Source organism: Trachinotus anak, unplaced genomic scaffold (genome assembly GCF_046630095.1).
Source record: "Trachinotus anak isolate AG129_WGS33_773 ecotype Australia unplaced genomic scaffold, CSIRO_AGI_Tana_v1 ptg000010l, whole genome shotgun sequence".
NCBI lineage: Eukaryota > Metazoa > Chordata > Actinopteri > Carangiformes > Carangidae > Trachinotus > Trachinotus anak.
In genome coordinates, this window is record NW_027273861.1 from 12,061,041 (window position 1) to 12,085,810 (window position 24,770).

Sequence of the window (24,770 nt, forward strand, 5' to 3'; positions counted from 1 at the left end):
CCCTCCCTCCCTCCCTCTCTCTCGATCAGTCAGACTCTGCACTCCGGGTCCAGGTCGGGAAAATCACGGCGGAATCGTGGAAACGAAGATGCGGGCGGTCGGGGCCGTGGGAGTCGGTGTGCTGTGGGCGCTGCTGGCCGCTCTGGTGCCCGGCGGCGCGTCGGAGCTGGTGACGCTGGTGCAGGAGCAGGTCAAACCCGAGTCCTCCCTCCTGAAGCCAAAGGTTATGATCGCCATCGTGGCTCGCAACGCAGCGCACAGCCTGCCGTACTACCTGGGCTGCATCGACGGGCTGGAGTACCCGAAGGAGCGCATAGCAATCTGGTGAGAGACGCACAAACAGGAACGCCTTGGTGGCAGTCACAGGGGACGCAGTTCACTTTTTGTGGCTGACACGATTCTTACAATGTGAGTTGTTAAGACAGTGTCGTGCAAAGATATATATTTTTAAAATCATATATTTACGCTTGTTGACCTGCCACGTTTTAGACGTAGGCTAAAGCTTGTGCATAGTTTTCCATATTTACTTTCAGACAAGGTGCACGCCATCCAGAGCACGCACAGTGCATGATGTGGACGGTGGTCTGCAGCGGAGCGTGTTGCAATGAAAAGCAGCGTGTGTCCGCCTTAATCATAATAACAGGTCGTCAGTGTTGCGCTCGGAGACCTGTTGCTGCGTTTTACGATGCGCTCGCCTCCCGTGTCTGCCGGCGTCCAAATCGCACACTGCGTGAAAAGATGAAAGAGCCGCTGTGCGTGTTGAGGTCGGGCTTAACCCTTAATCACTGTTCCCTCCAACCGATTCAGCACAAACCTGCGGAAACGGGGCTTTTAAACAGCAGGGCTGGCAGGTATGAGAGAGGGGGCCTCACCCCAGGTAGGGTCCTGTTCGTGCGTTTGGTCGCATAGGAGCAGAATGAGATATTATAAAGTTAGCCTATTAAACAAGGATCCCTGCAGGTGATGGGATGAAAGGAGACACTGAGTTGGTCTGACAGCAGGACTTGGGGGGGGGGGGGTTAGTTCTGGGAAGTCATGTGTAAAATGTGTGTGTGTGTGTGTGTGTGTGTGCCCCTGTTTGGTCTGCATGTGGGTTATGCAGGATGATGGATCAGATAGAAAATCAGACAGAATCTGAGACATGTCTCACTAGAGTAAGGTTGATGATGAAAGTGCAGATTAGACATGTGGAGGACATAACAGCCACATACAACGCATGGTGGTGGATGTTTGCAGTGCCGTTCTCCTCGGTGTCCACCTCCCTGGCATTCTTTTTGTTTTGTTTCCCGCCCTTCCCTTGCTGAGAGCCTTGATTTTGTTTGCAAAAGTTTGTCTGCTTCAAATTCAGAGACCCTCACCAAAACTCACACACACACACACACACACACACAGTGGAGAAACTCAATACAAGGAGGGGGCCCAGTCTCTCCGGAGCAAAAGTGCCAATGTGGCTGAGCTGACATGGCTTTGTGAGTGGTTTAACTAACAGAGGAAGGGCCCCAGGAGTTATGAGTGGCGTCTCTCCCCCTCTGCCCCGCAGTCAGTGCAGCCAGAAAAATAAGTCACAGGGTTTGTTTGAGGCAGATCAGTCCCATGTGCCAAACAAATATGTTGGTGGTAACAGGCAAATGTCACTAACGTAGAACTTTACCACACTCACCACACTCTCATCAAATGCCATAAAGTATTCAGATTTTTACATAGGAGTTAATCCACAGTATGTTTTAATTGCAGTAATTATTAGTGAACACATGCACAGTATACCAGCCCAGTGACAGACTGGGGACCTGTCCAGGATGTACCCATGCCCTCGCCTAATGTCAGCTGGGATTGGCTCCAGCACCCCTGCAAACCTAAAAGGATAAATGGTACAACTAATGAAAATGTTGACATAAGCCGATTCAACACATGGAGACATACATTTGCGAAGTATGAGAATCGTCCAAGAGCCCATTAAATGATCAGATGAAAATAAGGACAAGTGAATAGTTATGCTTTAGTATGTGGTGCTGCTTTGTTTCTGTGGTTGTTATAAAAAAAAAAGAAAAAAGTGCTAACTGGAAACAGTGGAAATATTTAAAACATCTTTAATGTTGTTTGAGCGATGATGTTTAGTTATTGGCTTTTTGTGGTCAAATTGTTTAAGAAAATGTTTTACTCACCATCACTCCAGCAGCTCAGTGCCGCTCTGTTTCTCTTTGTCGTCATTACTGCTCAACGTGTGAGCCAAACCACCCAATAAATGCCAAGTTGTAATTAGGCTCTCACTGAAAGCATATATCCATGTTGTAGCCTTTTTTCTACATTTTGTTACAGAGCACTAATTACTTGTATTGTAAGACAAGTACAGTTTAAAACCTTGACATTTTGTCTTAAGATCCTCAGGTTATATAAGATTTGTAATGAAGTGTGACTGAGGAAGTCTCTTGAATGAGTTATTAAACTTCTTCATAAATAAAACAGCCAATCCAGTTACCTTTCACTTAGTTCTTCTAAATGACTTCAACATCACTGCTACTGAACGTTTATTTTATTGCATTCTTGTCTTTATTTGCCAGTAGAGAGTGGTAAGGCGCTTGCAGAAACAGAGAGGGCAATGACGTCAGGCGAGGGTCTCCAGCTGAACACAAGCCAAAATCGACTTTGCCATTACGTAATGATACAGATCTAAAAAAGCCAGGATGCTCCACTTTGCTACTACCCATGGTTTATCTACGTAGATCATGAGCTGACTAATGTAAAGTCTACCGACAGTGTCTGCCTGTGGGGCTCCAGTTATTGTGTAGGTACATGATGTTCCCCACATTAACTCCTCTCTGGAGTTTCAGGCTTGAGCACAACAGAGGATTATTTTTCCTCTTCATCATCTCCCCCTCTACTTATTTCAAACTTTCAGTCCAATGAAGACAGAGCAAGGAGGGGTAGAGAAGAAGGATGTAGATGATTAAATATAATAATATGGGTGCTCTCTTCTTTATTGTTCTTCCCTTTCACCCCTAAATTATCCTCCCGCAGGACCAGGGGACATGACGAGGTTTTTAAATTGTTTCGTGCTTTGTTAATGTGTCTTTTTTTTTTTTTTTTTTACAGCTTGTATATATGAGACAGGCAGCTAAAGAGAAACAGAATGGGGCCGGGCTAACATGTTCAGTCGAAATATAAAGAAAGATTATGGGGACGGAGATTTGGAGGATATTGTGCAGTTATAAAAACCTAAATTCTTCTCTGGTCCTTAAAAACATTTTCCCATTTGTCAAGGACAATTTGCCAAACATGTCCTCACAAATTACAAAGCACCCTATTGTGTCTTGCTTCATGGTGGAGAAGCTTGTATTTGCATTATGGTACCATCATAATATTGAGTTTTGTTTCTAGTATTACCATTTATTTGCCGTGAAAATTACAGCATTCTTCAGGGAAGAATCTACATAGAAACAGGTGTTGAAACAACAGTGACACAATGACAGCAGTCTTAAAACGCCTAACAACTCAGCCAGATGACAAAACCCTCCATCTTTCCAAAAATCTAGACAGGCTTTGGCAGGTCTGAAGATGTTGGGAGGACCAAAGTTTCCAGTTTGAACCTGTTCACAGGATAATCTGGACTGATCAACCAGGTCGTGTCTTCTCCACCCTGTTTCTTCTTCAGCGCTATGACTCACACTGACAGTTGGGATGGTCAGCAAGATCTGCCTTTAGAAGTATTCCCTCTGCAAGTGGGCACAGGTCTGACAGAGAGGTGGCACAGTGGTGATAAAGACTCTCACACTGCTGTTAAGAAATGAAAGAATGCAGGGAATTAGAGAACGAGGGAGGGGGGATGGTCAGGCAAAGAGAAGGTGGTCAACAATGCTGGGAAAATTACCCAGAAGGCATTTAGCAGTTTGGTTAATCCGCATTCCCACAGTAGCTTGACCATGTCTGCTTTCCTCTTTCCCTTTGTCTTGTCACTGCTTCTCCATCCCCATCCATCTGACCACAAGACCCTGCAGGACACTTCATGTTGTTGTTTGGAGAGTCCGATAAAATAAATGGTTAGTGAAAGGAACCCTGGGTTTAAGTAGCAGTCTTTACATTTACATTTACATTTATTCATTTGTTTTTTTTCCTTTTGTTCAAAGCGACTTACAAGCGAAGGACATCAGTAAAGTTTCAGTGAAGTGGAAAACCTTGGTGTAAGTGTTAAGTACTACATCTATTTAATAAGTACAAGGAGATTGTATAAGAACATGCACCAAAAGTGCATGGTAAGTCTTATCTAGTGTGACCAGAAAATATGGCACAGAGGAGCAAGAAGGGGTTTGGACCTGGCCCGGTCTCTCTGCTCAGACCAAGGACGTGAAGAACTGCAGACTTTAAGTTGGTGACAGCATGAATTTGAATGTGGTTGTCTGAGGCTTCAGTCGGCAGCAGGTTAGCTTATCTCAGCATGAAGACTGGAGACAGTAGCAAACAGCTATCCTGGCTCAGTCTAAAACACTCTGCCAACCAGCAGCTCTGATTCACACGTTACCTGGCTTCTTTAATCCAAACAAAACTGACAAGTCGTGGTTTTACAGAGGGTTGTGTGTTGGACAATATCTTCGCTGAAAGCACCTGGAGTTTTGTCGTCACCAAGAGGTTGCCAGGCAACCAGTGGAGACTCCAGTCTTCGTGCTCGGCTGTGAGAGGGGTGTAACTCTGACAGAGAGTCAAACTATATGACGTTAACTCTAATGATTCTTTGAATATAAAAGACATAAGAGTGGAGAAAAAGAACCAAAAGTTAACCAAGAGTTAACCAGGAAAAAAAAGTTAACCAGCCTTATTCATCCCAGGCTGGGTGAAGTCCTCGTGACGGTTCAGTCAAAAATTCAATAGCTAACTGTTGAGTTTTGCATCATGCCCTCAGGACTCAGCTTATTAATGTTGCTGGTAAGCTGCTTCAGAGGAAATCAAGTGAACTGTGGTTGTCTTGACAAGCACAACGCAGACAAACCTCTCTAAAGTTTGGGCCAGTCTGCTATTATTTTGCTCCTCACGCTGCTGACTGCCTGCTGCTATATTGCCTGCTGGCTGTGCTCATGTGGTGAAGTGCTTTCCCAGGTGCTGGGCTGGGGGTCGAGATGATTTGTAGACTTGTCAGGGACAGACTGAGCCCTCAAGAGGATGTCAGAGTGCTGACATCATCGGCCCGTCGCCGGAGGGCTCTCTTTCTAACTTTCATAATGTCATGTTGTTTATTTACTGATTTATTATATAACCACATATCCCATATTTATTGTACTTTATACTCAGAGACAATGAGGTATGGGTTTTGTGGTCTAGTTTTTCTGAGTGTGCATACATGCTGAATACTTCCATGACAGATTGGCCATATGTAGCTCCTGTTAAAGACTGAGAGAAGTTTTATGTAATTGTGTCTGTATCTACTATATCATGCTAAGAGGAGTGAGATTATTAGATACTCCAGACCATATGCAGCTCCACTCAAACATTTGATATAAATTATTTTCCCAGGGTTAGGTGCACAGAGATCCACAGCAATAAATGGACCATAGCAAATTGGACTTGAATGCTGAGTTTAAGTCTTTTTGACTTTATGACTTATGCTGACTGTAGTGTTGTGCTTTGCAGTGGTGTGCCAAAAGTTCCTCTTAACAAACCTTTTTCAATGAGGATGTAACTGTGCTGTAATGGGACACTTCAATGTTTCATGTTTGTTCACTTGGCCTGAATGCCCCTCTGTTTAACTTCTCTGTTGTGATCTTTGGGCAAAAATGTTTAGAGTGACAGTGGTAGCACAGTAGTGAATAGAAGAAAAACCAAAAAATCACTTCACTGAACACCACTGCAGCATGGGTCCTGGCAAAGATATGAAGGGCTCTTTGGCAAAAAAACCTGAAACCCAGCTTAACATGTGATCAGCCTTAGATAAGTTACTTCTAAAATTTAATCAATTCCTAAGTACACATTACTCATAGAAAAGTCATTACATTAGTTATTCTTCAACAGCATAAGTACTTAATTCATTTTCAGTACTCTGCCCAGTTCCATCAAAGGCGCCTTTGAACAACTCCCAAACTTCCACACACGTCACATCTTCTGTATTTAACACACGTAGAAATAGAAAACAAATCATAGTGGTTTAACAAGAAGCCAACCTACTGTTAACCATCAGGAGCTACCTTAATGATCAATATCTCGTGGATGCATTTTTCAACCTGATCTTCCTCTTCTCACCATGACCTGTAGCATGTTAACCAGACACTGTGCCTGGTAGCATTGCCCCCTCTTTGTTTCCTGCCCCTGACCCGCAGAGAGTTTATCCATGTCACCGATGGTTGATCAGGTTTTGTGAAATGCAATATTACTTATTTTCTTTAATTGGACCAAGAGATATTAAAATAGAAGAAAATGGAAGAATCTAACTGGCTAAAAAGGTTATCAGTTTTGTAATGTTGGCTAGTTGCCATATGCCAGGTGTGTTACCTCGGGGCCAATTCCTCCATGGGAACACACCAGTGAAGTACAAATAGTTCTTGGGTTTGTCACGCTGAGAGAATTTAGCAAAGCAGTTTATCCAAATTTACGGAGTAAATTATCAGGATGGGATAGGCTCTCTATGTTATCTGCTGCAGGCTACATGGGCATTTGTGAATTATTAGCAGCATGTGCTTTTGATCTTATGTATTAGATCACAGTGTTGGCACTGTGTACAAAAATGTGTGTGTGAATGCGCAAGCATGAGTGTCTCTTCTCATATATTCCTGTGTGTGTCAGATGGATATGTGTGTGTGTTTAAATACAATTGCAGAAATAATGAATGTGTGTTTCTGCTCTGCTCCTCTGGCTCAGGCCCTGATTTCCATTCATTTTCCCAATTACCTCGTAAGGCCCACAGCAAGTCAGGCCATCCATGTGTAGACTAACAGGCCACAGGCTTCTCTGACCACCCAATCAGTATCACCTGAGGAGTCGTAATCTGCACTCTGCACGACCAATACATGGGAAACTGTAAAGGTCTTTCAATATCTGCTCAGGTATTGGACACAAACTCCAGAAATGCAGGATTACTTCTCTCAGATAAACAGCTTATAATGACACAAACTCACTGGAGCATATGGAGATGATTGTATCTTGTTTCTGGAGAACACAGTTTGTTTGAAGTGAAGTAATCTGCAACTGATACCGCAAACACTTCGTAGGAACTCAGCAGTATTTTTACCAACTCATTTACACACACAGCTAGTTGAAGTCTCAAATGGCTTCAAGTAAAACCATTGGCGAACATCTGGCAGTGCTGTGCTGTGGGAAGGTTAACCATTGCTTTTTCCAAGTGATACAAAAACATCTCCAGTAAGTCCCCTCTACATCATATGTTCTTGACATCTAAGACACATTGCTAGCATCACTCTTGACGATAAATTGTCACCAGTCCATGGCACTGAAAATATGAGTCCTTACGTTTTTTTAATGTAGTAAATAACAAAATGATGAAATGTGGAGCAAATAAAGTCTATGGATAAATAAGGATGTCGTCCTGTGTTTGTCAAAAAAAACCAATAATGTGTTAGTCCATCTCTCCACCGGCTACAATCTGTGACACTGTCCCCAAAGTCCATTTGTCTTTAATGAAAAAAGTAGTAAAGAATCTTTAAAAACAACTCAAAAAGGGCTCAGTCATTTTATAAGAGCAGGTCACTGTATTTCTTTGGAAATATTATTCAATCAGGACTAAATAATGGATTTGTTGGGGACTATTTTCACATTATTAACACATTATTAACACATATTTTGTGGTCTAGTGAGTATTTACATCAGTGGGAATGTCACCCAGTACAACAGATTGACTCATTAATGTGTTTTTTACTGTCCTGGTGTGAAGACAATGCCAGGCACATGGCCTATGGTTAGTGACAATTTACCTTGAAATTAGTTTTTCACCTAACTATAAATGTATTGAGTTATTTTTTTAAATCATACTGCTCAAATAGCTGCAAGGTATCTATGGAAATAAAGAAATTTCACACCTAATGATGAGGTGAAATTACTATGTGGACCCAAGTCCATTTTCCAAACACAGTGACCTCAGAGCTTAATCTTTGCCAGACCTGCACTCAACCAACTAACTCTCTGTGGAGCTGAGGGGACACAGCTGACGACGTTGTACCTGCCAACAGTCCAGCCCTATCTTCTTTGCCTTGCAGCAAGAAGGTATTCATGGGAAAATTTTCTCTCTAGACCCGACATAGCTGTTCAATTGACTGCAATAAACAAGAAAAATTGATTTTTCCAGTCCCAGAGCTTTTTTTCAAGTTCTCTCTCTTTCCCCTGGAGTGGAAATGGTTGTCCCTGGACTTGGACCCACACTGTGAATTCTTGCTTAGATGCCCCATGTGTTCCTGCACACTTCCAGCAGTATTGTCAGAGCTTGGCAGCACAGCACTGATAGAGCTGGCAAACACTGAGACGTAATGGCATCTTGGTATGAGCGCTCTCTCATCTGGAAAGGGGGAGGCCTGGATATGGAATGAGATTAGGGAAGATACAGACAGACATAACAAGAGTGAGAGACAGGAAGAAACGGGTTAACTGTGCATCTGTCAGATAATGTGTGTAGAGCAATGTTTTCATGAACAGCAGAGGATTCATTAGAAAGACTGGTGTTCATGTTCTCATAGAGGAAATATAATTTTAGCACCATCCATCTGTCTGTCCATCTGTGTGTGTTTGTGTCATCAATTTCACTGACTAACCACTGTGCTCCCTCTCTCTCCCTCCCTGTTGCTCATTTCATACCTCTTTCCCAACATCACTCTGTTCCCTCATCAGTTCTTCCATCTGTTTCTTTAGGTTTTTGCTCACTTTCTCTCTCTCTGTTACATTTACACCCTTTTTCTGTTCAGTAGCCATTAATAAAATGGCTTCTGAACAGAATAAATAAAGTGTTTTAGAACAAATATCTGGGGTTTTGGTGCCAGAAAATTATATGGTACTTCCATCACACTCATCCTATTCAGAAAGTTTCCAAAAAATGGTTCAGAATTGCAGAAAGAAAAAACTAGATTGGAGACATAACAAACTAGATCATCAGCATACAGACGTGTTTTTTCCTGAAGCCAAAAGGCTAAAAGCCCTGGGACCAAGGGAAGGGCATGCATGTATTAAGAGAACTGGATACAGGAGGTTATACATACAGTTGTCATGAAGAGGGATATTAGCTATACAGACCAAAACCGTTTTTTGTACCAGCCTGTAAACATGTTTATTTCTCCTATAAATTTTGCATTTTAACAAGAGAGTCAATGAGGATTGACTACATTTTAGAGCAAGTCTCAAGTGCCCATTTGAGGAACTGAAGTATTTGGCACTTCGGTGTTGGCTTCATTTTTCAGCCCTGGGGGTTGCCACTTGATGGCAAATCCCTCTTCCACAATTTGCCCCAGTGGTGAGCTGTGTTAAAAATCATCTACAACACCCAAAACCTTTACTCAATTTAAAGGAGAATTCTATAAATCTGTTAACATGACTCTGGAAACTGCAAACAGGGTAAATTAGTCTTTGTATTATGAATTTTTAAACCATTAAAAAGGTAAAAGCTTCCCAGTTTATGGCAACGGACATCTGTTTGTTAAGTGTTTTGTGTATGTGAGGGTTGAACAGTTTTTTTTTTTTTGAAACTATTGGCTACCATCTTGGGGTCCTGTATCTATTTCTTTTAATACATCCAAGGGTAAGGGGGTGACTGTGTCACTGATCTGCACAGATATCACTTCAGTATCTCAGCTTAGGATCCTGACAAATGACTGCATATTCATACTGGACAGTTCTGAAGTACAAATCTGAATTATCTCCAATACAAATGTTCAACAAAAAGTCAAGGTGTAAAGGTTGGGGTGGTGAAAAGCCATATAGCTTTGGAGGACAGGCTTCTCTGTCAACACTGGCTTCCTTTAATATCTGACCATGATGAATATCTTTGCCCATTACACTTCAGTGCAAGCCTGCCGGTGCTGGCCACTTTTGTTGACCCTGAGAGTCATGAGGAATTTCAGTCAGGAGGTCCCGTCTCACCAGCTCCTCCTCCCATCCTCCCTCCCTCCTACTCCTCTTGTTCCCTTTTCCCCTTCCATCTTTCTACCCATCTACCCCCTCCTCTCCTCCTTTGCCCTGCTGGGCCAACAAGAGGCCTGGAGCCACGTCAGCCTACAGACGATGCTACATAGTCGACACAGAGACATACAGAAGTATAGTTATTATGTTTTAAAGGCATCTGTGCTCAGGTCTGAAAGAGACATTCTTGCCTCTTAATTACATGCAAAACCCAGTCATTATTTTAGTGATATTAGATAGTTTATTGAACCAAGAGTCAGCTGACACTGGCCTGTTGGGCCCTTTCAGACCTGTGTTTACCTAAAAGTTCCAGTCTAAGACATAAGCCTCTGTGTTTAAGGCCAGATGTCAGCCTTCATGACACACTCACTATTATCTGACACACTTTTCTGGAGTGGATAACCCTACCAGGTGGGAGGGAGGGAGAGAAGCAGAGAGAGTGGTGAAGTGGGATGATGATCATGAGAGGCGATGGAGACGCAGATGAGACCAATATACCAGTACATGCGTCAAGAGGGGTTAATGCTTGTACTATAAGTGGGTGAAAGGACAGATTTTCTAGAGATTTAATAATACAGCAAGAATAAATGGTCATCTGTGAAGCGATAGAGAGAGGGAGTGGTGGGATGTGTAGGTGAGTCCTCAGGAAGCATGTGTTGTCCAGATGCTGATCATAAAGACAGAAAGGGGGAGCTGAAGCCTAACCCTAGAGCTGCAGGCAGCCGAATAATGAGGCTGCAGCTTACTGTAAACTTCAAAACAGGAATGAGGAGAAGCAGCGCGAGGCAAGAAAGAAAGAGATTCAGAGGTGCTTAGGGATGGGGAGGGGGATATAAGCCCGAGGGCCCAGATTATTGTAGCTTTGAATATATAACATGTTGTTTGTGTGTGTGTGTCCCCTTTTCCAGATAGAGAAAATCTTCACAATCCTGTAGTTTCAGAGACATCAGCTACGCAGGCATTGGACAGGAACTGCGAAGGCTCTTTGATTTGGCACCGGGGTCACAGTACAGTACAGTTCAGCTGGAGTGGCTGATCTTGCCTGAAGGTAGAGGAAATTGAGGAAAAGGAGCACATAGCTGCCTCCTGAAGAAGGACAAACGTGTCTAAAATAAATAGAGACAGAGGAGCGGATGTCCCATAGAAATGAAGGAGAGCTCTAAACAAGTTCATATATACAGTGTGGGTGATGATACCTTTACTCCAGGCTGTTTTCTTCTCTGTGCTTTGCCTGATCAAGCATGAAGGAGACCAATAAGCAAAGCCCTTCCTTTGTTTCACTCTCTGATTCCCTGTTGTATACATCACTAAGTTTCACATTTCCAAAAATCATAAGGCATGCAGAGATGTAATGTTGGTAATGGAAAATCACAGTGTACTCAGAGTCCTGGGCGCTCGGAGAGGCTGGGCAGTGGGAGGGGCAGGTTTGAAGGACGCGCTTGTGAAAAACAAGAGCCAGTAAGCAACTCCAGCACTAAAGAAGGTATATATCATCCTCAGCAGCTTCATAACACAGCTAGGGCTTCAAAACCAGTGCTTCCCCTTTACTGGTAAAATCTGCTAACTTATTGAAGTGATTGTTCCCACATTTCTTCTTCTACCATTCCTAAGACACGAAGACGCAAGTGCTCTATTCTTTTGTAGACAACCTTTGACCTTTACCAACTGAAGACCTGGACACACAAAGCATACGTCCTGCCAAGAAGAGCCAGTAAAAATATGTAAAAGCTTCCAGCCAGATTTCTATTTCTTCTGATTTTGTGAGCTGTGAGTCATTAGCATTTTAGTGTGTCGTGTATAAAAATAAAGTCAGCTTGATTGGATGGTTTGAAGGCGTTTTAATGAGCTCTGTGAAGAATTCACCAAAATGTTAATTCTCAATTGATGAGAACGTTTTGGAACAATTGTGCCCATTTTCAGTTTATATTTAGCAGTAAAGTAAAATGAAGTAAACACAAATCACTCTCTTTCATCCCTTTTTTTTCCTGTGTCTCACACTTGCTCTTCCTGTCTTGTTTACGCCTATACATACTATATGTTCCCACATGCTGTACCATGTATTGTTCTTTACTTCCCAGAAGTCCCCTCATTTTAAATCCCAGCCTGGAGCTGAGTCTGTCATTGGGAGATGGCATGTAGGAACACATTTATATCCCTGAGCGTTGTGAAGTTTAGTGGTCGAAGAAGCATGTAAAAATGTGTGCAGATCTACTCATTACTAGCGAGTCAGGTGTTCCAGTGTTTCTAGCCTATGATAAAAAACACAACAGCAGCTAGTCATCAAGCGTGCCTTCTTCCTTTATTGCTCTTATGGGCTGTTATGCACTAATACACATGTGCACATGCTTGCACACACGTTTTAACACATACTCACCATATACATTTCAAAATTTTAAAACCACCACTTGTGTAGCACACAAATCACCAGTCACACTGCTGTAAAACAAACATCCCCAGAAATGAATGTCTGTATGTTTTGTGACACATCTGCAAGAGCAGGCATGCACACATACACACACACTATTAAAATTATTGACCAGCATGCCTCCCTTCAGGCTTCTCCAGCTGCTGCTTTTGTTGGCTTTAGAGTTTATCAGTCTGACTGAAGATGATTGAAATTCCAAACATAAGAGAGCTCTGTCTCTTTCTGACTAATCTTTGTGCGTAATACACTTATTTTTCCATGTGTGCTATTGAAGCCTTGTGTTTGTGTGATCTTATAAGCATCCTTGTATTTGTATGTGTGTGTCTTTAGTGAGAAAACAGGTGTTTCTGCATTGCTGTTTGTGCTAAATGTGGGTAAATGAAAAGTGTCAACACTGTTATATTCTCTACTGAGAGTGTACTCAAAAAGACACAGGGCACAGGCGTGTGTGTTTATTAGTGTGTGCGCGTTTCTATCTCTGTCCAGCCAGTCTAAAATTGGGTGCGATTTTGGAGAGAGTACAGCGAGGAATATTACAGCAAGCAGTGGAAAACTCCATCTCATTAAGTATATGAGTGTGTGTATCGGGTGTGTGTATTTGTATGCACACATTCAAGTACAGGGTACTGCCTCACATTCTGTTGACATTTCCCCCCTAAACAACGATTTAAACGCACAGCAAAGGAGAGACAGGTGATATTTATTGTTCTGATGCTCCCAAATGTGTAAGTGATAGCGAACTGCAGCTTGCTAATTTCTCCTGCACAGATTTATATGCATGCACACACACTTTCACCCACACATACAGTAGCCACAGTGTCTTCTCTGAGTCAGCTCAGGGAGCCGAAGTGGAAATCTCTGTGAAAAAACAGCGATGCAGAGTGCAAACCGCAGGAGTGACAAACAAGCAGCTGCGACTGTGCTAAATTTTACACTGACATCATTTGCTTACAGGTATGAGTCTTGGTGTCTGTGTAAGCTGCTGTGTTGTCAGTCTACCTTTTGTAATATTTTGGTGTCAAGTTGTTCACACATAGTCCGTCAATATTCACCTGCAGCCTGAGTTAGTTTTGTTGTTAGCTTTTTGAAGCCTTTGTGCATGAGCTCACCCTGATGATTTGATTGATGTCCTTATTCATCAGCCACAGTTGTTGTAAAAGCGAAAGCCAGTCCTCAGAGGAGGATTAGTGTGAGCTGGGTGTACCTGTTTGGTTATTTTTTTTACCCACAGTGCCTCAGAGTAATGTCTGTCTGCACTGTGACTCTTCAGACTTTGTGTGTGCTCCAGCAGCATTGTTAATGAAGCAGCTAGGAAGCTTTGCAGCATTGAAGGGTGCCTGTTGTAACATGAGATGGTAATTAGGCAAATCTGGCAGCCTGAATGTCTTCTTCTGTAACATGCTGTCTGAATGTTATGGCTCAGAGTCTTGATCTGAGGACAGTTTGCATCTTTCTGCATTAATGTTTTACTTCACCCAGAGGGTCTCATACCTGGAAACAGTCTTGACAAGCCATGAGGCTTGTGTCTGCCCAAACATGGCTCTTTCAGTGTGTCTGTTCTTTAGTGTGTAGTGGAGGCACTTTAACAGACAGCGTGGTAGTTTGAAGGAGAGTAACTGTGGCTGTTCTGTTGCAGGATGTTTGGTCAGTAGTCTGCTTCAATTGAATGGCATCCTCTGTTGTCTGTGTTGGTGTTTTAGGGCGGCAACAGACCATAATATGGACAACACCACTGCTATGTTGAGAGAATGGCTGAAGAGAGCCCAGCGTGTCTACCACTACGTGGAGTGGAGGCCCATGGAGGAGCCAAGGTGAGAGTCAGACCGGGGTTCTGTTCTTAATTTATTCTGGTTTCCTCCCATTATTAGTGTTTTCTAATATGATGCTAACAATCAATTGAGCAAATGCTATTTTTTTATCAGGTCCTACACAGATGAGTGGGGTCCAAAGCACTGGCCTCCATCTAGGTTCAACCATGTGATGAAGCTGAGACAGGCAGCACTGAAGGCTGCCAGGGAACGATGGGCCGACTACATACTGGTAGTTACATTTCTAGTAACGTTTTTATTTATGTATAAGCTTTCAATTATGTGTTAACGAATTGGCCATTTATAGCAAATAATTATAAAGTTAAATTTACAGAACATGCTCTACTGTTTGAGGGGTCTCTCAAAGCAGCGATGAGTGTTTTGCTGTGAGATCGATCCCCTCCTGAAAACATAGAACAGAGGACATTAAACTTTGATCAACAGTACCCAAAATATAGAAGATGATGAGGATGAGATAAGGATGGTGAATGAAGCTGTGGCATAAATCTATCAGCAGAGTAGCTCTAAGAAAGCTGTACTGTACGTCTGCATGAATATCACTGGATGCTACTCATCAGCTGATGAGCTACCACACAGCTTGTCAAGGGGACAGTGACTGTGAAGCATGAATGATACCAATCACATAATGCCACTTCAATGCTTTACCTAATGCTAAGCACTGAGAGCAAATCAGTGGGTCATCAGTTCAATTTTCTAAATTAAATTTGATTTCATCACTCATATCTGACACAGACTGCAAAAATATTTATCTAATTTAGATAAATGTCATGTGTGTTGATTGAAGTGTTTTAAGAAAAAAAAAAAAAACTAGATATAACTGATATGTTTGTTAAAGATATGAGTGACTTTACCCTCTCCCCTCTTTAGTTTGTAGACAGTGACAACCTGTTGACGAACCCTCGTGTGCTGAACCTGATGATGGCTGAGAACTTGACCCTGGTGGCTCCCATGTTAGAGTCTCGCTCTCTCTACTCCAACTTCTGGTGTGGCATCACCCCACAGGTACAGTTTAAACTTTAACTTCATCCATGTGTCCATGCGTCAGCTAGATTTATGACCTCAACCTGGTGTTCTTCATCTCCCTCCTCTCTGTCAGGGTTACTATAAGCGAACCCCAGACTACCAACCGATCAGGGAGTGGAAGCGGCTCGGCTGCTTCCCTGTTCCCATGGTGCACAGCACCTTCCTTTTAGACCTGCGTCGTGAGTCCAGCAGGGACCTGGCCTTCTACCCCCCTCACCCAGATTACAGCTGGGCATTCGATGACATCATGGTGTTTGCTTTCTCAGCACGTCAAGAAGGTCAGTTTGAAACCTTCAACTCACAACAAACTACCAGATTTGTAGCAGGGATGTAAATGTCTCATGACAGCGTCACTTTGACAGAATGAGGATCGTCATGAATTCATTAGTAGTTGATTGCAAACTGGTTTTGAGATAGTGTATGTGTGCTGCAGTATAACACTGAGGGCTTTTTATAAGTCTCATGCACATGTGTCAGATTACGGCAGATGAGTGAGTGCAGACATAAATGGATCCATGTGTGCGTCTTGACTGTGCATGTGTATGTTTGGAAGTGTGAAACAATATGAGTGCTATTCGATTTTTGTGTGTGATGTGAGTAATCATCCACTGTGATCAAACAGGACCATGAAGCCTTCATAGACAGCAAGTGTGTTCAGCATATGTCTTTCAACTCAGTAAACAGTAAACACATAAAAGCATTTGTACAAACACTAACAGATATGCAGAGAGAGAAGAGGCAGAGTTTCTTCTATCTCACAAAGTAGTTTCAGCACTTACAACAATGCATTAGTAAAGTACAAGCAATTATACAGTGAAAGCTTCTGACAGAAGAGATCATACATTGTTATTACAAATAAAAAGCTGGATTCATAAGCAATAAAATGCAAATTTGTTCATTCCAACACACTCAGGAGGTTTTTGCTACAGCCTTACTTGGTCTAATGTTAGCTAATGCTAGCAGATGTTAGTTGTTGATGTTACACTACATTTAATCACTCAGTATTATCCTGCATATGTCACACAAAGTGCAATACATACAATAAATTTAATGTTTCATCAGTTGAAGCACAATCAGATTAGATACTCAGATGATGAAACAGCACCTAGTTTAAATTTTACAAGATGATGGATATGTACCTAGAGCAACAGACTTTGAAAAAGAAAATGTTTTTTATTGTATAAATATATATATATATATATATATATATATATATGTACACACACACACACACACACACACACACTATGATGTTCTTTCTTTCTTTCTTTCTTTTGGGCTCCCATACTCCTATCACCCTGGGGTATCACATTGTCCTAATAATACACTTGTTGTGTGTGTATGTGTGTGCGTTCCCAGGCGTGCAGATGTATGTGTGTAACAGAGAACACTACGGTTTCCTGCCCGTCCCTCTCAAGGCACAACAAAATGTGGAAGATGAAAGTGAGAGCTTCATACACACCATCACAGAGGCCTTGAGTGAGTACACACACACACACACACACACACACACACACACACACACTATCCAGCTGTTGTGACTTTACTATCTGTCACTCCTGGATTACTTCACCTCTCATGTTTGTTGACCTCCACGACCCTCTTTGATTGCATCCTGCCAACCTGCTTTGCTTGTACTGTCTCTCCATCTCCTCCCCCTCTCTTTGTTTATCCAACCCCCACCTCCCTCTCATTTTCTCTCCCCCTTTGGCCTCCTTCACTGCTCTTCTCTCAGCTCAGATTTTAAATAAAGCTTATTAAATAAACCACCGTAATCCAGAGGAAATTCAGTGACTCTTTGATGCTGTGTTTGCAGTTTTAACCTTTCGCCTCCTTCCTCTGTCTGTCAACAGTTGACCACGACATTGAGCCCTCAGAGCACCTGTACTCTCCGCCATCCCTGCAGGACACGATGGGCTTTGATAAAGTGAGTTAAGAGTGTGCTGGCTCTGCCTGGAGCAACAAGAGCTCAACAACTTCTGTGTCTCTTGTCTATTTACTGTTTATAAGCAACTCCCACTTCCTGTCTTTGTCCCAGTTTTCTTCCTTTTCTTATGTCTCCAAGTTCTTTTGCTCCATCCTTAGCTCTTGCCCTCCTTCTATCCTATATTTCTTTGTTTTGTTTTTGACTGATACCAAGCAAACTGCACTGGAAAAACATTAGGAATATACCAATACAATCAGGTTTCAGAGGAAAAGAAACTCTCTTAAATGAATGTGTCCCTTTTTTTCTGTTTGAATGTTCAGATTTTCCTGATCAACCTGAAGCGCCGGCTGGACAGGAGAACCCGGATGTTCAAAACTATGGCCTCGCTGGGTTTACAGGCCACACTGACAGACGCAGTGGACGGCAAGTAGGTCACAAACACACAGCCCTGCATGTGCTCAAAGAAGTGAGCTGAGGGTTAATTTAATCCTGAAAAAAAATATCCTCAATAACACTAATAAACATCTGATGCAGTCTGTCTCCACTCCCCGAGTGTCAGCTGAGATAGTGCTCAGTCTTCTGTCTCGTCTGTCGCAGATTTTCTGGTGTTTGCAGCAAAATGTTTGACTTTCCGTCCTCAGTGCTTGCTGTCCATTGATGACAGTGTCCTAATATTTCCTCCAACCTTATTTTGTCTGGCAGGATGTATAACTATTTAATTATCTATATGTATTGTTGCAGCCTGCTGGGTTTGCCTTTCCTGTGTTTTGCTGACAACCAACTCAGTTGCATAGCTTGTGTGTAGATACATGAAACACTCATTTCTTCTCATTGCTACCACTTCTCAATCCCTCTTAGGGCTCTAAATTCGTCCCAGTTGCAGGCATTGGGAATAGAGATGATGCCGGGCTACAAGGATCCTTACTCTGGACGAGTCCTGACCAGAGGGGAGATTGGTTGTTTCCTCAGCCATCACTCTATTTGGACACAGGTGAGGAAGGTGATGTCTGTTGTATTGCACAACATGGGGATGAAGGGTCGTAAACTGAACAGGATACTGAATAACTTCCAGGTTCACGGTTGCTGTTCTGGAGCTGACTCTGTCCTCTGAAAAAAGAAAACAAAAATAAACTGGAAATATTCTATCAATGGAGACACATTCAACCCACTTGATTCTAGTACATACAGTTGTGTATATTGTGCTGCATATCTCTGATTAGCCAATGTAGAGATATGACATACCAAGTAGAACATTGTAGTTACTATGCCACACACCTACTACTGGTACTACTACTACTACTAATAATAATAATGATAATAATAATAGGTTTTATTCATAGGCATCTTTCGCAGCACTCAAAGACACCTGCAACACACAGTAAAATATAAAATAGCAAATACAAGGCATAAAATACAAAATAAATTCAAATAAATATAATAGCCTAAAATAAATATGATTGCATTAAACGTTAGTGTTAGAGTTAAACAGAATAGGCAAGTCTGAAGAATTGTGTTTTGAGATGGCATCTGAAGATAGGAAGAGAGTCAATATTAAGGATTGTCTTGTGGAAGTGATAAAGAGAGAAAAAGAGCATTAAATGGCCTTGATTACTTAAGGCTATATTTAACATAATGTTACAAAGCATACTGTACTTTGGAAAAGATGAGATCATCGTGTAATAAGAGATAAGAGATGAGATAAGATTAGCCAGGCAACTGGCATGGATGTCACAATCAATTTATCAAAGTAACCTCCATGTGTCCCTGTGCGTCAGATAACTGATGGAAGGTATAACAGAGGGACAAACTAAGCCTCAGCTGTTAACCTACGATGTTAGAGTGAATGTGTGTCTTTGCTTTCTGATTATCAGGTGATAGAGAGTGGCCTCCAGCAGGTTCTTGTTTTAGAGGACGACGTGAGGTTTGAGCCCAGGTTCAAACGAAGGCTACAGGCCATAATGGATGACATCAACAAAGCCCAGCTGGACTGGGACCTCATGTAATAGCATCACACACACACACACATACCCAAGTGTACCATAAGCAAGCACAAACCAACTTATGTGAAGCCTCATCACTCTCTCACTCCCTGTGTCTCTTCTCCAGCTATGTGGGACGTAAGCGTATGCAGGTGCAGCAGCCGGAGCAGTCGGTGGAAGGTGTAAACAACCTGGTTGTGGCCGACTACTCCTACTGGACGCTCGGTTATGCGCTGTCGCAGCAAGGGGCCAAGAAGTTAATGGCTGCACAGCCGTTCACAAGGATGCTGCCTGTTGACGAGTTCCTGCCAGTCATGTTCAACAAACACCCCAAGTCAGTCTAAACCTCAGTTTACTTTGATTTAAAATGACAGTGCTCCATGAACACCACACACGTGATACAAAAGCATGAAGTTTTCTTCGAGGCGTGTTATGTGTAAAACCACAAAGCTACAGGAATAAGTATGAGTGTATCATGTTCACAAACTCAGGCACACAGACCCTTTCAGACAGTCTGGTTTGTGAACAGACAGGCAAATATTTACCAAGGACCACAAATAGATGACTGCAGGTGCATCCCACTCTTACCTTAGAATATATCAGGTGATCCACATTCAGAATGAACATGAAGATGCAAAGAAATGAGAGCCAAATTTAAACTATATGGGCAGAGAAATGTAAGCATGCATGGATCCTTTGCATGCACAGAAAAAGGCAGTAAACCAGTGCAGAAATGCTAAAAGACCCACTGTACAGTAATTATCTATTCATAGACACAAACACGCATTCATGTCCCCTTTGTGACTCTGTAGACTGTAGCACAGTGTGTAGTTTTCTAGTTTGTGCTCTGGTGGTAAACCACAACCTCCATCCCGTTCAAATCCTAGTTACGCTCCCTATATGCCTCTACTTTTGTCCTTGTTCCCTCTGTCCTTCCTCCAGATTATGCCCCTCTTTCTTTAGTTTTCTCCTCCAGACCACCCCCCTGCTCTCCTTCTTCTTCTGTGCTCCCACACACACAGGGCAGGGATTGTTCTTGGGGTTCAGTGGGTACGAACACACAATGCCTGCTTTTCTGTTTCGTTTCTCCTTGGGGATTCCTGCCGTGCCCTGCTCTCCTCCACCTCTACCTCCACCTCCTCTACCCTTCCCATTTTGATCCTTCAACTCAGCCCTCCACCTTTTCCACCTTTTCCTTGCTCTCCTCTCATTCATCATTTCTTTTTCTTTTTCTTTCTTTTTTTTATTCCTTTTGCGTCCCGTCACTCTCTTTAGAGACCTCCACTTTTCTTTTTTGCACACCTACTCCCACTGTCACCCACTTCTCCTCCCCCTTCCGTCTCTCTCTTTGAGGAATGTGGGCCAGCATGGCTCTTCCTGCTGGTTGGAGAAGGGGGACAGGATTCCCATTGATAGAGGCCTGAGCATGGGGGTGGGGTGGAGATGGACACTGTGCAAGTGTATGTGTGTGTGTGTGTGTGTGTGCTACTATATAAATACGTGGAAATGTGTGTCCAGTGTGCAGTGTATGGATTACTGGGTAAATACATGGTGTGTGTATTCAGTGAGAGAAGGTGAGTTTGTCTAAAAGTGAGAGAAATGGGAAATATGGACAGAAATGTGGCAAGGGGGCAGGAAAACTTTGTAAAAGGTGTTTAAATTATGGATATTATGTCAGTTACATTTGTTTTATTGGGGGGAAGGAGGCTCAGCTGCGTTCCTAAACTCAGTCAAATGTTCTCTTCCTCCTTTATAACTCTTTATAACTTTAGTTATGTGTGTGTTTGTGTTTGTGTGTGTTTGTGTATGTGTGTGTTGTTCGTGTGATGGAGAAGGTCGGCTACTCTGAGCACTAATAAAGGTGTAAGGTTTCACTGTCCCTGTGGAGTGCTGACAGGCTTTAAACAGGCAGGGAGTTGACCCCTGTGGTGACCTCTGTCTGCACGAGTGTGACTCCGCCACGCTGACGTGTCACACCCAAACGGCCTTCATTCCTCCCTCTGGCTCTGCTGCAGGCTGGTGATGGCGCGATGAGAGCAGAGTTCAGTGCTGTTGACACTGCACAACGATGTGATGGTAGTTTACAGAAATACAGGAAGATGTCGTTTTGATCTGATGGGATTAAATATGTTTCTCATCTTCTCTGTCACACAGGATATTAGTAGTATATAGTGGTTTTGATGTATTTGTACTCACTTGACTCCTGGCACTTTCATGGTTATACATTTTTTATTTTTCATCATTGATTAATTTGTCATATATTTTCTTGATTAACTGATGAATGGTTTTGTCTATAAAATATTTTTGTCTATAGAAAATAATGAATGTTGACCTATTCACATATCGTATATGGCAGAGAAAAACATCATATGCTCACATTTGAGATGGAATCAGAGACGATCTGACTTTTCTGCTCAAAAAATAACTGAAATTATTAATCGATTATTAAAACAGTTGATTTTTAGTTGACCAACTGATGAATAAATGGATGAATTGTTTCATCTCTAATTCTGCTACAGATTTTACACATAAAACATGATCAGCTTACATAATATAAAGAGTTTTCACTGATAAATATACTCAATAGCATACAAAGTAGGTTCTAATTGGCTTCAACTAAACAAATGTCAATGTTAGTGGCTCTAAAGACTGAATACTTCCTCCACCACTGCTAATAGCATATAGCTACAATATAAAAACATCTCTATTGCAACAAAATCTGTCTGCAGGCGACAGTGTTGTTCCCCTATTTGACATCCTGTAAATTTGCTGTCTGTGTTGATACTGAATTCCGGTACATCGGGTATGGACATCACCGCCTCCAGTTAACAGGATATGATGATTCAGAAGTTATAGCAAAATGCAAAATAGTCATGTAAATTGCAGCGATTTAGCAATCCTTCTGTTTCCATTTGGTCACCATTGATGTAGAGCCTTCACAGACTCTTTCTTATATATTAAGTAATTTATAAGGAAAAAGATCACAACCATTCAGTTGTTCAATGCAAGGATTTGTTGCCTTTCTCTGTTTTATATCATACATTGAATATCTTTGGGATTAGGAGCGTACAAGACATCACCCTGTGAACTTGAAAAGATGTAACTGAAAATTAAAATAATTGTAACTTTCTGTTACAATCATAATTGAATTGTGTCAAATCTTCTTAACCTCTCTTATACTTCTTTGTTTGGCTTTCCCTCTCCCCATCCCTCCCTCATCCTCCACAGCACTGAGTACATGTCTCACTTCGAGCCACGGGACCTGAAGGCCTTCTCTGTGGAGCCTCTGCTCATCTATCCCACCCACTACACCGGAGAGCCGGGCTACATCAGCGACACGGAGACGTCCACCATCTGGGACGACGAAGCCGTGGCCACAGACTGGGACCGGCAGCACGCCCGGAAGACGGCCCAACAGGGTCGCATCCGGCCTGTGGCCCAGAACAGCGTCACAGGAGACTCGCCGCCTCCTGCAGCTCGAGCATCACGCGACGAACTCTGATACAGAGACCAGAGACTCACAGAGAAAGACTCGTGTTGACGAACACGCCATGTACACACAGTGAATGTCGTGTACACACACTTGAAAAAGACACTTGAACTACAAGCCGAGATACTGTACATGCATTTACACACACACCCACCCACACACACAAACTCACACACGCTCACACTGGTATCCAAATGGATAAAGGAAGAACTGAGATGTCAATCTAAACTGCTGCGTGATGAGAGGGCACTGAGGATTGGAGGAAGAGGAAGAGGAGCAGAATCTAGGACGGGGGCCAACCAGCCTTTGACAAAAGCTTTATTTATTCCCCATGTGCCTCCTCTAGGCATGTGGAGACAGTTAACGGCCTGAGAAAACTAAAGCACACATGGAGGACAGCTAACATCATTTGCAGGACATGAAACTAAAAAAAATATTCTCACAAATCAATTTTTCTTTTGTTTGAAAAGATTACTGTTATTTAAAAAGAACAGATGTGTGTTTTTTTTAATGGACAGCCCAGGAATAAAGGAATCTTAACGCTGTCTGAAAACAACCCTGAAGTATGTGCGTGTGAAACTGTAAAACTGTGTGTGTGTGTGTGTGTGTGTGTGCGTGTGCCAGCGTGCACGTTGACACAAATACATGCATATATTTGAAGAACTGAGCATATGTGGGAGGAGGGTGTCTGACACCCATGGGTGTCACTGCTTCGCATGGTGTCAGACATACACACACACACACACACACACACTAAGAGTACAGCCCTTTCTTGTCAAGCAGCAGGGCAGTAATGGATGTTATTAGGGCCCAGTGTTTCTGTTATGGCAGATATCTCACTTGCGCAGCAGGCTGGTCCTGCTAGTAAGCATTTCAGAGCAGCAGTTAATACAGTAATACGTTACATGAAGCCTGCAGGATATATGACGCGCAGTTTCATCCACTTCAGACCCCTGCTTTGCGAATTTACTTGTTAAATATTTTGGAAAAACTGCATTATTGAAATGTTCATGTCCTCAACACAGGCTGTTCTTCGTTCAGTCATGGTGCCGGACTTAACCAATAAAACAACTTCTCTATTTCTGTGTTTTGACTCACTCTGCAGCATAAACTGACACAGATGTTGCCTATCTTCTTACAGTAATTTAGATTATTGTTGGATTATTGGCATTGAAGAGAGTTTGGAGACAGAAGCAAATGAAAAGAACCCAGGCCAGATGACAGCAAAGCAACAACAAGAAATGCACTGCACTCTCTGTGGGACTAGAGTAGAGCTCTCATTAAGTAATGTATATTATTCTTTAACCGGTTGGATAGCAAGCATAAACTTGCAGCAACTGTTCCCATGACCCTCTGATATTTCCAAGCATGGAAGACAGAATTTTCCTTCCTTAAACCTCCTGAAAACAAGCCTCATGGCGTTACATGCAGTGGTGGTAAAACATGAAAAGAGCTGCAACCTTCCAATAAATCCAGAGGTCTGAGTGGTGATCATGTCGCTAGTGGGTGTGTTGGCTCCCACTGTTCACTGGCTGAGTGAAATTCTGCTCACTGTTTTATAGTTCCTGTCTGCTGTGGGCTCTGACAGGGGGAAGGACGGAGAAGGGGGAAACGGGTGAATGGGAAGTGGGAGCTGGGGGCAAAGGCTGGTCGTGGAGGTTATATGTGATGTAGTGAGGTAGGAGCTGAAAGAGAGAAAGTGTGGGAGGGTGAAGAGGACTATTGGGTATAAAGGAAATCTGTTGAAATATTAATATCCTGCAGTTGGGTTATGATGTGAGACAAAACCTTCCGCAAATTCCTTTGATATGAGGTATTTTTCTACTTTGATGAGATAAGAACGCAGTGCTGTTGCTAATCCTGCTTCAACACTGACCAAGCCTTTCTAATTATTGCTTATCCCGAGAAGTTAGTTCATTCACAAGATGCTTCGTGTGCAGGTTTGTTTCCTCAGGTATATTGTGCTGCAATGCTAAGAGAGGGATAACACTTCCATCTGCTG

At 42.5% G+C, this 24,770-nt stretch overlaps 2 protein-coding genes across 2 annotated transcripts in view; both read left to right on the forward strand.

Annotated features, from left to right (window-relative positions):
- On the forward strand, nucleotides 1-23,847 carry colgalt2b (collagen beta(1-O)galactosyltransferase 2b). Its single transcript, XM_071487569.1, has 12 exons — nucleotides 1-324; nucleotides 14,221-14,331; nucleotides 14,443-14,560; nucleotides 15,217-15,351; nucleotides 15,446-15,650; nucleotides 16,732-16,851; nucleotides 17,226-17,299; nucleotides 17,620-17,726; nucleotides 18,158-18,290; nucleotides 19,171-19,298; nucleotides 19,406-19,612; nucleotides 22,507-23,847. The coding sequence occupies exons 1-12, from the start codon at nucleotides 89-91 to the stop codon at nucleotides 22,778-22,780; spliced, it is 1,848 nt and encodes a 615-aa protein (XP_071343670.1). The 5' UTR covers nucleotides 1-88; the 3' UTR covers nucleotides 22,781-23,847.
- The window catches only part of LOC139626998 (uncharacterized protein C1orf21 homolog), a 246,058-nt gene that overhangs the window by 36,425 nt on the left and 184,863 nt on the right, over nucleotides 1-24,770 (forward strand). The gene's annotated exons all lie outside the window — the stretch shown is intronic.

Excerpts from the sequence above, each read along its gene's own strand:
- colgalt2b (XM_071487569.1), top strand. The coding sequence starts at position 89 with ATGCGGGCGGTCGGGGCCGTGGGAGTCGGTGTGCTGTGGGCGCTGCTG. Across the intron at positions 16,852-17,225 it reads CACCATCACAGAGGCCTTGA|TTGACCACGACATTGAGCCC; the intron begins GTGAGTACACAC and ends GTCTGTCAACAG. Across the intron at positions 19,299-19,405 it reads CAGCTGGACTGGGACCTCAT|CTATGTGGGACGTAAGCGTA; the intron begins GTAATAGCATCA and ends TCTCTTCTCCAG.